Source organism: Protobothrops mucrosquamatus, unplaced genomic scaffold, assembly GCF_001527695.2.
Source record: "Protobothrops mucrosquamatus isolate PMUCROS unplaced genomic scaffold, P.Mucros_1.0 scaffold1012, whole genome shotgun sequence".
Classification (NCBI taxonomy): Eukaryota; Metazoa; Chordata; class Lepidosauria; order Squamata; family Viperidae; genus Protobothrops; species Protobothrops mucrosquamatus.
In genome coordinates, this window is record NW_015387248.1 from 24,769 (window position 1) to 37,845 (window position 13,077).

At 41.4% G+C, this 13,077-nt stretch overlaps 1 protein-coding gene across 1 annotated transcript in view; it reads left to right on the forward strand.

Annotated features, from left to right (window-relative positions):
• KNDC1 (kinase non-catalytic C-lobe domain containing 1) overlaps positions 1 to 13,077 on the forward strand; it is a 40,831-nt gene that overhangs the window by 24,470 nt on the left and 3,284 nt on the right. Inside the window, exons 18-24 of the mRNA XM_029284842.1 lie at positions 1,365 to 1,512; positions 1,710 to 1,892; positions 4,551 to 4,712; positions 7,660 to 7,742; positions 8,502 to 8,652; positions 11,677 to 11,799; positions 11,927 to 11,986. Coding sequence (XP_029140675.1) covers positions 1,365 to 1,512; positions 1,710 to 1,892; positions 4,551 to 4,712; positions 7,660 to 7,742; positions 8,502 to 8,652; positions 11,677 to 11,799; positions 11,927 to 11,986 — 910 coding nt within the window. The remainder of the gene's footprint in view (positions 1 to 1,364; positions 1,513 to 1,709; positions 1,893 to 4,550; positions 4,713 to 7,659; positions 7,743 to 8,501; positions 8,653 to 11,676; positions 11,800 to 11,926; positions 11,987 to 13,077) is intronic.

The window sequence follows — 13,077 nt, forward strand, 5'->3', positions numbered from 1 at the left end:
TGGCCAATCTGAGAAACACCGGGCTCCTGGCCAATCTCTGAACCACCTGGCTCCTGGTCAATCTCTTCTCCGTCGGAAGACACCTGAGGCATTGCCAAAGAGGAGGGTCCTGGAGAGGGAGGCCTAGCCATCTCCTCTCCTTCATGTTCGGAGCCTTCTTCCTCCGATAAGAGGGGCTCACAAGACGGAGCCACAACACTACCTGTATTTAGCTACCTGTGACCGATTAGTTGAATTAAATAGGTTTAACTGTCTTTGGAATAGTGCCATACCCAATTTTTTAATATAAATTTTATTAGTTTTAATAAGGTTAGGGATAAAATGGGGTCGGGATTAGGATTGGGGTTTGGGTTAGGATTGGGGTTGGGGTTTCCCCAGGTAACATTTTCAATATTTAAACATAAGTTTAGCACTCTTCCAAATGAGCATAAAACCCAGCTGAGAGATCAGAAGAAGAGGGTAGCAGAGGGAAGTAGGGAGTGATGAGTAAGGAATGAGCTCCGTCCTTGATTAATGCTGCTAAGGAATGGCCCTAAGCCCAGCATTACCTAGGAATAGTCTATATGTGGCCATGGTGTCAAGCGCCGGGGAAATCAGGAGATTCAGGCAGTTCAAATGAATATAAGGATTTATTGCAAGCTTAAACTCTCTATAAGAATCTGAACCACTAACGGTCAAGGGAAATTAACGGGACTTAAGAAAGGAATTCAAGGTGGGCTGGACTTTGATCTCTTGTGGGCCCATAGGGACTCATGACTGATGATGCGTCTAACATATGGAGCCAGAATGAAGCAAGCAAAATAGAGTCACTTTCCCTATTTCAGGTAATAAAAACAGTGAAAATAGGAGCCCCACGAAACCTCTCCTCACTGACAAAAGCAACTCCCCCAGTGATATCAGAGCTACCAGCACAAACCAATACAACCTAGCTCTCTTTAATGGTTGAAATTGATATACTATGGGATCAGCACTAGTAGAACATTTTAAACTGTAGAGTTCTTTTAAAGCAACACTAAAACCATGTTTAAAAAGAGCTGCGTAAGACTTAACAAGCAGTTCGGAAAGTGATCTCTATTCCAGTCCATGCCTAAAATGGCCAAAACAGTTACTGGTGGTGCATTTTTAGACCCGAGATAGAGGATCTGAAGAAATTGCCAAGGGCATCAGTTTAAGTTTGGTCAATTCTTTCACTGATTGCACATTCTTCTTTAGGCTAAAATCTATAATTGGATTTCAAGTTTTTCTTCTTGATTTTAAAAATTACATTTTTATTATGTGTGATGTAATAAGCTGAAAGACAATCTTTTTGAATGCTTATGCCAGGGTGAAAACACCTGTTCATTAAATTTTTTTAATTTTCTTAGCTCCAGCCCAGAATCTTGTTCATTGTTCAGCAAAATATACCACCGTAGTTTCTCCATTCTTCAAGCTTGGATCGAAGACTGTTACACCGTAGACTTTAGCATAAACCCTAATTTCATGCGAATATTAAAAGACTTTATCATTTCTCAGGTAATTAACTGCTTTGACAGAAAACTTGATATAAATGTCTTCTAAATCACCTCTAAATTACAGCATATAATATTCCAGTGCTTTATTCTAAATATACTGTAATTGGTTGAGAATGTGGGGGAATGGAAATAAAATTTATTTCAGATAGGTTAAGACACAGGTTGAAGCAAAATAATGTAACCGTGGACTTTTTGCAGGTAGTTCCATTCAACGGTTGTGGCAGACAATTGCTGTCATTACTTAATAACGTTGCCAGTAAAAAAGAGAGAAATGTTTCTCAGTTCTGCAAGATGGAAGTATGGGAACAAGAGATGGAGATGCGTGAAACACGATCGTTACGTTTTTCATGCAAAAGAGATACAGGAAATGTTTTACAAAAGGTAATTTCCCTAATTTTGCTTTATAGTCATATATGATAATATCCAATTTTATTCTTTCTTACTATGCTTAGTAGCCTTATTTAGGACTGCTGTTTGAAAGAGTGCCTTAGCTAAGTTATCATGGAAGGTTTATGTCTAAATTAAGAGGTGAATCTTGATTTTGAGTGGATAGAACTATCAGATGCTATGAAAAGGAGCCCTCCACAGGTCGCATCTTCTAATCTCCCTTCTTAGCTATAGACAAAACCAAAGAGCAGTTAATTGCATGAAATAATTGAGATGTATGATTTATTTTCATAAATCTAGTGGTTAAGGCGCCAGGCTAGAAAACAGGAGACTGTGAGTTCAAGTCCTCTTGTCACCCTGAACGCCAGCTGGGTGACTTTGGGCTAGTCCACGGGTCGGCAACCCGTGGCTCCGGAGCCGCATGCGGCTCTTTCAGCCGTCTCCTGCGGCTCCCAGCCACGTGCAGTGCCCCCCCCCAAAAAATAGGACTCAAAAAGTTGAACCAATCAATTCAAACTTCTCACGAAAGAAGTTTGAATTGATTGGTTCAACTTCTTTGGTTTGTAGGACGCTGTTCGCCATGGGCTCAACATAGACGAGAGGGGGGGGGAAGACAGCTCTGGAGGGAGACAGCCCTATAGCAAGAAGCCGGCGGTCCGAGCGGAGCGGCATGGAAGACCTACCGGTCAGCGTGGGAAGCTCCAGTGTTGCCGGTGAGCAAGGCTTGGCCTCCGCGGCCCAGTTCCACACCCCGACGACCAGCTGGATTGGCTTTCACGGCTCCAGCCCGGGGACGCCAGCAGCATAGAAAGTGGTTTGGCGGTGCTGCCGTGGGCGGGGTGTCCTTGCAGCGGACAACTTGGGCCCGGATATTTCCTGTGGCTCGGGACCGGAGACACCGGTGGCGCACGGCCCGGACTGTCTGCGTTGCCATGGGACCACCCCCCTGCGGTGCCAGCTAATGCGGCATGTTTCCAGCGGCAAAAAAGGGGCCTGAGCGGCAGCGGAACAACACGCTAGGCAGCACGAACTGAGCATGGTCTTGATAAGCAAAAAGCCAAGGCCCCGCATCCCTCCTGCCGCCGCTTAGTTCGTGCTGCCCAGCGTCTTGCAATCGGTTGGAGAAAACAGGTGGATAGGATTGCAGCCAACGATAGTAGGACGTTAGAGCCGCCAACTCTGGTCTCCACCCGGGCGGGCAGGTGAGCGAAACCCCGAAAGCTTTTGTGTTCCTTTGCAAAGAGAAGATGCCGGTGGCGCATGGCCCGGGGGAGGGAAAGACAGCTCCAGAGGGAGGCAGCCACGCAGCCAGAAGCCGGGGTTTTGCTCGCCTGCCCGCCTGGGTGGAGACTAGAGTTGGCGGCTCTAACGTCCTACTATCGTTGGCTGCAATCCTATCCACCTGTTTTGTGCAACCGATTGCAAGCCAAGTGCTGCCTGGTTCTGAATTAATAGCTTGGGGGGGGAGCATGAAGCCCACTGAACTGCGTGATCCCAATGACCGAGCTGACTTTGCAGGAGCCTCCATCGGATTGGAACTTTCCTGTCCGATTGAACTTAGTTAAGGCAGGGCCGTTCTTAGCGTGGTGTTCACATGTTAGTTAGTGGGGCTGACTAGTTCTCTGGCAAGGGTGCCGCGCTCCGGCCTTCCTCCAAAGCGCCGTCCTCGGAGGGGTAGTTCAAGGCACCACTTTCAGCCGGCTCCTTTGGTGCGGCCCCAATTCTGCTCTGGGGAAATGAGGGCTGGGCGGAGTGGGGCAGCGCTGCCTATCTCAGTCACGTGGAGGGCCGTATAAACACCACCAGATGGCTCCGCGGTTGCCGCCACCGCCGGGGGAGATGAGCAGGCGGTTGCTCCCGCGGTCGCCTTCCCACTGCTATGGAAGATAGCCTGGTCCGCACCTTTGGGGGCCTCAGCCTCCAGCAGCCCTGCCGTGCCCAAGGCAAGCCCCCCTCTGCTCGCCGCTTCAGCAAAGGGGGGAGAGCAGTCTTTTCCGAGGGGAGGTGAAGCCAGGACGGCGGAGCCGTCCATACCAGAGCTGGATGTGTCGCCTTAGGCTCCACTCTTCAATCAAGTCCCGTTACGTGTGTGCGCGTGTGTGTGCATGCGCGCGCGCATGCGCACATTTTGCGGCTCCCAGGGTTTTTTTTTTTGTGAGGGAAACGGGTCCAAGTGGCTCTTTCACCATTTTAGGTTGCCAACCCCTGGGCTAGTCACTTTCTTTCAGCCCAACCCACCTCCCAGGGTTCTTGTTGTGGGGAAAATAGGAGGAAGAAGGTGTGCTCAATATGTTCACTGCTGCCTTGAGTTATTTGTAAAAATAATAAAGACGGGAGAGAAATAAATAAATAAACAAACAAACAAACAAACAAACAAACAAATACATAAAATCTAGAAAAAATAAATTTCTCAAAGGGGTTCCTGTTTGGTCATATTTGTAGAATCTCTTCTGCTGTTGAATAAATTAGTGTTGAAATTAAGAAAATTATGAAGAATTATTATGTGAGGAAAATCTAAGACTTTTACCTGTATAGTTGTATATAATTGTATATAGTTGTATGTAATATTTAATACAATATTAAATTATGTAAGACTGATTTCAATTTTGCTTGTGAAATATGTAGCTAATGGTTCTTGTCCTTCTCAAATAGCGTCTTAGCCGGAGACTCTCAAAAGGCACTGAATCCCAGTTGTGTTATAGACCCGCAACAGAAGAATTATCTGGCTTCTGCCTCAGCATAGCTGAGGCTCCATATTTCTTAACTGAATACACTGCACAACAACTTTATTGCCAGCTGACATTATTAGAACAGGTAAACACTCCAGTTTTATATATAACAATATATTCAGAATGTGGAGAAAGCACTGAATCCATTTTGAAAGACCAAACTAAAACCATGTCAATAGCTTAATCTTTGCTGGCTTGCCATAGAGGTTGTCAGATTTGACTCACTGACCCCAAGAGAGAAATCTCTTCATCACATATAAATTACTGTAAATTCTATTATTTTCCTCCAGAATGGGATGAAATTTGTAGGCAAGCTAGAGCATTGTTACCGGACAAATCATACCAGTTTTCATTCCAATTGAAAGAAGTTATTTAGAAGTATGTATTTTGAATTTCTAGCTTTCAGTCAGTAAAAAGAGTAAGTATCTTGGATAAAATTCAAAAGTGCCCCCAAAATAATCATGTTGGTATCAAGAAGCATTTAGTGGAAGCCAAAATAGCCCTTTGTGGGGTCCAGACAAATTGCTCTAAAAGGATGCTAAATGCTGATACTTTCTCTTTATAAAATGCCAACCTATTTAATTCATTTTTTTTTAAAAAAAAAATTAAGTTAGAGCAGGGAGCCTGGGAGGCACCAAGGCAGATGTTTCAGATCATGTTGATGCCAGTGTGCACTATTCTGCTTACCCCTGCTGTAGTGCTTTGCCTCTGAATGAGGAATCTTGCATCAGGAAATAGATATAAAAAATCTCTCCATCACAACAAGCAATGTGAAACTCAAGGATCTAGAACTGTTTCTCAACATTGGCAATATTAAGGCAGGAGGACTTCAACTCCCAGAATTCCCCAGGCTGGGAATTCTGGCAGTTGAAGTCTGCCAGCCTTAATACTGCCAATGTTGAGAAATATTGATCTAGGAGTTCCTAGGCGGTATTTTTTTTTTATCTTTGCAATAGTAGTAATACTGCTGTCAATTAGAATAATCTAAGTCAATTTGGGGACTGACTAAGCACCATCCAGAACTGGATTTCATTTGTTAATGTAATAATATTAAATTAATAATTATAATAATGTTGATTATTAACTTTATTATGATTAATAATGGGAAATTAATTAGTGTGGCATTTTATTCATTGTTTATTTTGATCTGGTGGTAATGTAGTGAGTCAATTACGATTAGGAGCATATAAGTTTGTTAAATATTTGAAAGCCCCGTTCTTGTACTTGAAAACTTTCTAATGGCTTTAACAACAACTTGCCTGTTCTGAATAAAATTTGTTGTGTGAGGTAATGGTGTCGACCTGTCCCATCAGACAATACCTACAAAGTTTAGCTCTATCACTGCTTTCTCTCCTTTCTTTTCTGGCTCTTTACACTATAGAATTAAAATAAGAATATAGCAGAAGACAGACTCTAGATAGTATGATAGTTAAAAAGGGGGGGGGGGCTTTTTTCAGTTATTGCAAAGAAAACCTCTGTAGGAACATTGATCTGATTACTAGGAAGAATTCTAAACATCATAGTATTAAAAAGTTTCTTTTTCTTCTTTGAATGACCATGATGGAGCATGAGATGACAGTGACCATTAGCTAGGAGTCAGACTAGAACAAATTGAGAAACTTCTGTCCAAAGAGGGAATATTTAGACCAGGGGTAGTCAACTTTGGCTCTTTTATGACTCGTGACTTCAACTCCCAGAATTCCTGAGCCAGCTGTGCTGGCTCAGGAATTCTGGGAGTTGAGGTCCATGAGTCATAAAAGAGCCAAGGTTGACTACCCCTGATTTAGACCCTGTGCACACCTTAGGACCACCTTAACCTTTGTGCTATTTTAATGTTATCCTGCATGGAAGGGGACATTTTTCAGTCTGGATATCAGTATGAGAGACATCTTGGGGATGATGGCATTGCAGAACTAAATGATGATTAAAAAAAAAGATTTCTGCTTATTAAAAAAAACTTCAATGAAATTGAAATTATAGCCTTAGCCATTTCAGCACAAATTTCTTCCCCAAATCAACTTATTTATTAATTAAATTTATATGCCCATCCATCTCATGGAAAGTGAACTTTGGGTGGCATAAAAAGTTCAGGTTTGTTGAACTTTAGGAAAAGTTCTATTTGTTTGGGAAAGAAATTGTTTGGTGTAGCATATTCTACAATAAATATGTACAATAAATATATTGCTAGAGTAAAATCCCTGAATTTCAAGTTATAAGATAACGTACTTTCAGGTCTCTGGCCACACCCATTGCTATACACTGCAATTCCCCCTAGCAACTTTGATGCATAAATACACTCAGTGACCACATTTCCTTTCTATATAGCAAGCAACTTTTCAGTCCTACCTGGACCTCATAAAGTATTATTACAATACCTTATGAGTAACAATGTTCCCTAATCCCTTAAAAGAGGAATAGTACATCTGTAAGAAACCTATATTGGACTTGAAAAATACAAACAGCAATTCAATCTCCATTTGACTTTTATAGATTAAATGAACAGATTCACTATGTTTTCTTTGGCAACCAGAAAGGGGTTGTTTACCATTCCTTTTTGAGGGTTTGTTGGTTTGTTACTTTCCAATCTAGCTAGAACAGGGCCCTTTTATGACTTGTGGACTTCAACTCCCAGAATTCCTCAGTCAGCATGCCTGGCTGAGGAATTCTGGGAGTTGAAGTCCACAAGTCATAAAAGGACCAAGCTGAAAGAAAATTGACCAGATGCTCACTTCTATCAGTGACTCACATTATTTATGGAATGAAGCTGCTAAGAATGTATTTCAGCTGGGATCAGGATTAGTTCTTTTGGACTAAAATTGCTGCGATTGTCTTGTAAAAAGGCTCTTAATGAGAGAGAGATGGATGGAATGTAAAGAAATACCACTGATGCTCCTTGTTTTACTGGTATAATTGGTATTTTGGGGGGAGGTCATTTCCTAAGAGACTATGTGAGTTTGGATTAGAAAAAACAATAATGGAGCCATGCAAAATAGAATATATAAATACATAGTGATTTTCTTTCATCTGTTTAGGAAATATTCCATAAATGTCATCCAGTGCATTTTCTAAATTCAAGACTGCTCGGGGTCAACGATAAAACTGTGCTTCTCCCAAAGTAAGTTTGCTATTTAGCCAGCCCTACTGATGAAAGTGGAAAACTGCTGACATGCCAGAGTATTTAGCTTCTGCTTAGCTTTAATTACAGGCTAGAGCCGTTCTATTGATATGTGGTGACTCTGCAGAAACCCTTTGATGCTTTTTCTTTCTTAGGTGGATTAAAATGGCAGAATAGAAGACAGTGCATTTAATCAGAACCATCCGAACATGTTTAGCTCTAAGGCAGTTGTTCTCAAACTTTCTCAGTTAAGGAAGCACCTAGCTATTCCCAAACCGGACCATGCTGCCCTGGGGCTCCTCAACAAGCTCACTAACTGTTCTATATATTAAATATTGTACTAAGAGATCCTTCGGTGTCCCTGCAAGTTCACTGCAACATCTCTGAAGTTGCGGTTCATGATAAAAACCTATATCTACATAAGACAGTGTGAGATAGGAACAATTTCAGAAGTCTAGTTTTATTCCTGGCATCATCTGGGCTATTAAGAAAGGCACATCAAAGACCGGATAACTTGAGGATAAGTTATCCAAGACATTTACTTTGTGCTTAACCTTGTACTTGCCAGTTATGATACATTCTGAGAATAATGTTTTTGCTGAAAATTTAGGTTACTCGTGTCTTTGAGCTTTGATCTTATATCCCTTCAGGTTGGAAATAAATAGATTCCAATTCATTGCTTTCCTTGCAATGAGTTGTGTTAGCTTGTGCATAGTTAGACTTAGGCTGTAAGTGTTGTAAATTGTTTTTCTTTTACAGGGCTTCTTCCTCTGAATTGCTCTCTTCTCCAGCCTATAACCTTTTTGTGAAAAACTGTGTCCAAGATGATTACCTCCTGCAGCTTTTAAAATATGCAGATAACGTCAGTACCTGGGTTGCTGCTGAAATTGTCAGCAGCTGCAGCTCTAAGGTATGAATTCCTATTTCAGGAATGTGTGTGTGTGTGTGCCTATGCACATGATTCTTTATTGTGATTTACTTATATGGTTAATGCATATTTCTTCTCTGAAGAAAGTAGGATCATAATGCTGTGTTTCCCTGAAAATAAGACCCGGTCTTATATATTTTTTTGTCCCCAAAAGAGGCATTAGATCTTATTTTCGGGGGATGTCTTAACCGCTTACCTTAGGACCACCGCAGCCAGGCCTCCCATGCTTCGAGACCTGTTGCACTGCTGTTCTTCTGTGGCCACTTGCAGCTGCACACCACATGGTGCATCACATCACTGCCGCCGGCACAGAAGGACATTGCAAGACTTGTCACGCCGATCGCATCACTGCTCACTGCCACTTGCAGCAGGAAGTCGCGAGGCTCGTTGCACCAATTGCACTGCCGCTACTCACAGCTTGAGGCCGTGAGGCTCACCGCACCTGCTTGCGGTCAGCATGACAAGCCTTGTGGCTTTGTGCTGCAAGTGGCGCAAGCGGCACGAGTCTCATGGCCTCCAGTCACAAGCAGCGGCAGCAGTGCGATTGGTGCAACAAGCCTCGTGGCGTCCTGCTGTGAGTGGCCACAAGTGGCTGCAGAACTCAGGCAGTGGCACGACAGTTGTCAGGGCGTGGGAGGCCTGGCTGCAGCGGTCCTAAAGTAAGTGGGTGCAGGGCATGTGGAGCAGCTCCACCCCCACACCCTAACTTGATTTTTACGTGGGTGCCTTGTCCCAAAACTAGGGCTTATTTTGGGGGTATTGGGTGTACATGTAAAAATCAAGCTAGGTCTTATTTTTGGCATAGGTCTTATTTTCGGGGAAACACAATAGCATTAGCAATAGCACTTAAACTTATATACTGCTTCATAGTGCTTTACAGCCCTCTCTAAGTAGTTTACAGAGTTAGCATATATTGCCCCCAACAATCTGGGTCCTCATTTTAATGACCTCGGAAGGATGGAAGGCTGAGTCAACCTTGAGCCAGGATCGAACTGCTGGCAGTCAGCAGAGTTAGCCTGCAATACTGCATTCTAACCACTGTACCACCACAGCTCTTTTGCTGTCAGAGAAATCTTTTGTTATCTCTGAATTACATTAAAAAAATGTTTACCTTCACCCCTATAGTGATAACATCCTGAAATCCCTTCCAGCCCATAGAGGTGAGGTTAAATGTTTCGGCTTTGTTTTTATACTATGAGAAGGGCAAAGATCTATCCTTTTCGAATGGGCAAGTGGAACTCTGTTGACCTGTTCATTGCAACTTTCTCCTAAAAGTCATCTGCCTGCTAGTGAGTTGGCAGGTCCAGCATTTGAGAGACCTACCGAGTGCTTGCACTTTGTCTCTATAGCTGAAGGTCTGTTTAACTTGCCCATTCAAGTAGACATAAATCCTTGTTGTTCCCCTTTACTAACACAGATTGCCTGACAGTATGACTTTGGATAGATTATTTAATCAACGCTGAATATGATATAGGTTCACTGAACAGCAAACGAGGAATATGGTGGTATCATCAGGTCTTGTCTTCCTATTCCATATATTGAGAAAATTTTCAAATCAATGCATTATTTGACATGTCCTATTTTGATGTCATTTTCCTTACTAAGCAAATCTATTTTTGTCACTCAGGCTCTAAAGCTGATATTGTTGATTTGGTTTTCTGTCTATAGCATTGCACAAAAGTAAATGAGTTGTGATTTGATGTTTTTACCAACTGCTCTTTGGAAAGGGAAGTATAAGAACATTCCTTATAGAACAGTGTTTGTTGAAATTGGCAACTTTAAGATGTGTGGACTTCAACTCTCAGAATTCCCCAGCCATTTGTATGTGCTGTTTAACACATCTGTGTGGATGTGTGTCTTCAAGTTAGTGTTGACTCCTGGACAAGTCCCTGCAGTTTTCTTGGCATTTTTAGAAGTGGTTTTTCCTTGAATGACTGGCACAAGGCCACCCAGATGGCTTCCTGCCTAAGATGGGCTGGTTTATAGCCTGGTACTTTAACTATTACCAAACTGGCACTCCATTTAATAGCATGATTCGCAAATGGTACAGGACAATCAAGTGTCGTTTATCTTTGGTATCAATTGTCTGAGATAGTTTCTTGAATGTCTCTAAATATAGCAACATTCCTTGCAGATACCAAAAGGGAACAATTGCTTAATTGTTTACACTTTTATTTTTTATTTTTCTTGCTTTTTTTGCTAACTTTTTTTTAATGTCCTGTATTTTATAGGTTTTTGAAATTCAATGAAGTTATATTAAAAAGGAATATATTATCTGAACTCTGAAATTGTATGCCTATTAAATATTGTATCATTAGATAATATAATTTGTATTTTAATATATTAAATGTATTAAAATGTAATATGTATTTTATTGCAGTGATAGGTTAAATGCACCAGGATGCTTGTTCTTTGTTTTCTATTTGTATCAATAGATTTTATAGTTTAGTTTTCTAGAGTTTATAGATTTAATTTGCTTAGATGCTTTATTGTATGTTATTATATTTTATCTTGCTATATTCTGATCATTAACCAAAATAAAGCCTTCCCCCCCCTTCCTTCTCAGAAATGCACATAATTATTACTTAGTAACCAGAAATTACTTGGAAACCAGTGTTTTTGTAGTTACGTAATAAATCTGATGAAGAGGAGTTTCACAGAAAAAAATATATAAGATGTGCTCTGTGGTTTCAGCAAACAAAACAATTACAGTAATTTATTTAATCTGACACCAAATCTCCCCTTTTTAGTGAGCATTTTGCTTTGGTTGCCAATGGGTAATGAATTTTATCACATTTAGCTAACTGGAGTTGAAAGCATTTAGCTATTTCCAGTTGTCTTCATATAATGATAATGTCCTCCCTGACTGTGTACCCCCCCCAAAAAAAGTCTTTCCTGGAAATGTGTTTTTTGACATTGAGTGCTGGGCATTCCAAGCATGGGTTATAACATTGGCCGAGAATAGTGATAAATTTTGTTAGAAAATGTATTCTATTTGTTCTCCAGGTACAGATGAATTTGGTATCAAAATTTCTCTTCACTGCCAAGTGTTGCTACAAGCAAAGAAATTTTGCCACTGCGATGCAAATCCTCAGAGGTCTGGAGAATCTCATTGTCAGACAATTGCCTGTGAGTAGTGTGCATATTTATTAGTAGTTTACACAGGTAATATATTTTTATAATATTTGGAGCACGCAAAGGATGCGTTCCACTTGTAATATTCAGAAAACTAAAATTTATTTTTATTTCTGTTCAGATTTGGAAAAGCTTGCCTTGTAAAGTTTCTGACATACTGGAAGAACTGAAGGCTGTAGAGGTACAGTACAAATAAGCTCTTTATCATGAATCGAAATAGAGGCTGTTCCTCTATAAATATTTGTTTAGTTGCTGAAAAGCCTGGTTTCAGGGTTGTTTCATATGTTTTCTCTGTAGGAGATGATCAAATGGCCAACATGCTATACAAGTAGTCCTCAACTTACAACCACAATTGAGCTCAAAAATTTCTGTTGCTAAATGAAACATTTAAGTGAATTTTGCTTCATTTTATGAACTTTCTTGCCATAATTCTTAAGTGAATCACTGCAATTGTTAAATTAGTAACACGGTTGTTAAGTGAATCTGGCTTCTCCGTGGACTTTGCTTCCCAGGTCACAAAAGTTGATCACATGACCCTGGGGACATTGCAACGTCATAAATATGAGTCAGTTGCCAAGCATTTGAATTTGAATTGCCTTAACATGAGGATGCGGCAATGGTCGTAAATGTGAAAAATGGCCATAAGTCACTTTTTTCAATGCTGTTGTAACTTCAAACGGTCACTAAACAAACTGTTGTAATCTTTGCTTAACACTGGCGCCCTTTAGAGGCTGAAGCATTACAAGCATATTCTCAGTTTGTGGGCCACAACTGTGAATGACTTGCCTGTGGCCTCACCCCACCCCGATCTATGGTACAGGAATAGGTACCAACTGGGTAAGCAGATAGTATACTGGGGCATCTGAACATGCATGGAAACTGTAGGCCAGTGATAGTGAACCTTATGTTTTCTGAGGTTTTCGCGGGTGTTTGTATGTAGGTCTTTAGTTATTCGGGTTTTCTCCTGCGTAGAATTAGAAGTGTCTTGGCGACGTTTCGACGAAGTCACATTCGTCATCTTCAGGCTGGTGTCTTCAGTTTCGTGCTTCTGGGAGTAGTGTGTGTGATCGCAGCTGTTTCTTCCTTTTAACTGCCAGTGGGGTTTGAGCTGATTGGGTGGGAGCTTGGCTGTGTTCTGATTGGGTGGAGGTGTGTTCTGATTGGTTAAGGAGCTTGGCTGTGCTCTGATTGGATGGGGGGGCTGGCTGTGCTCTGATTGGATGGGGGAGTGTTCTGTTTGGGTGGGGGCTTTGTTGTGCTCAGGTTAGTTTG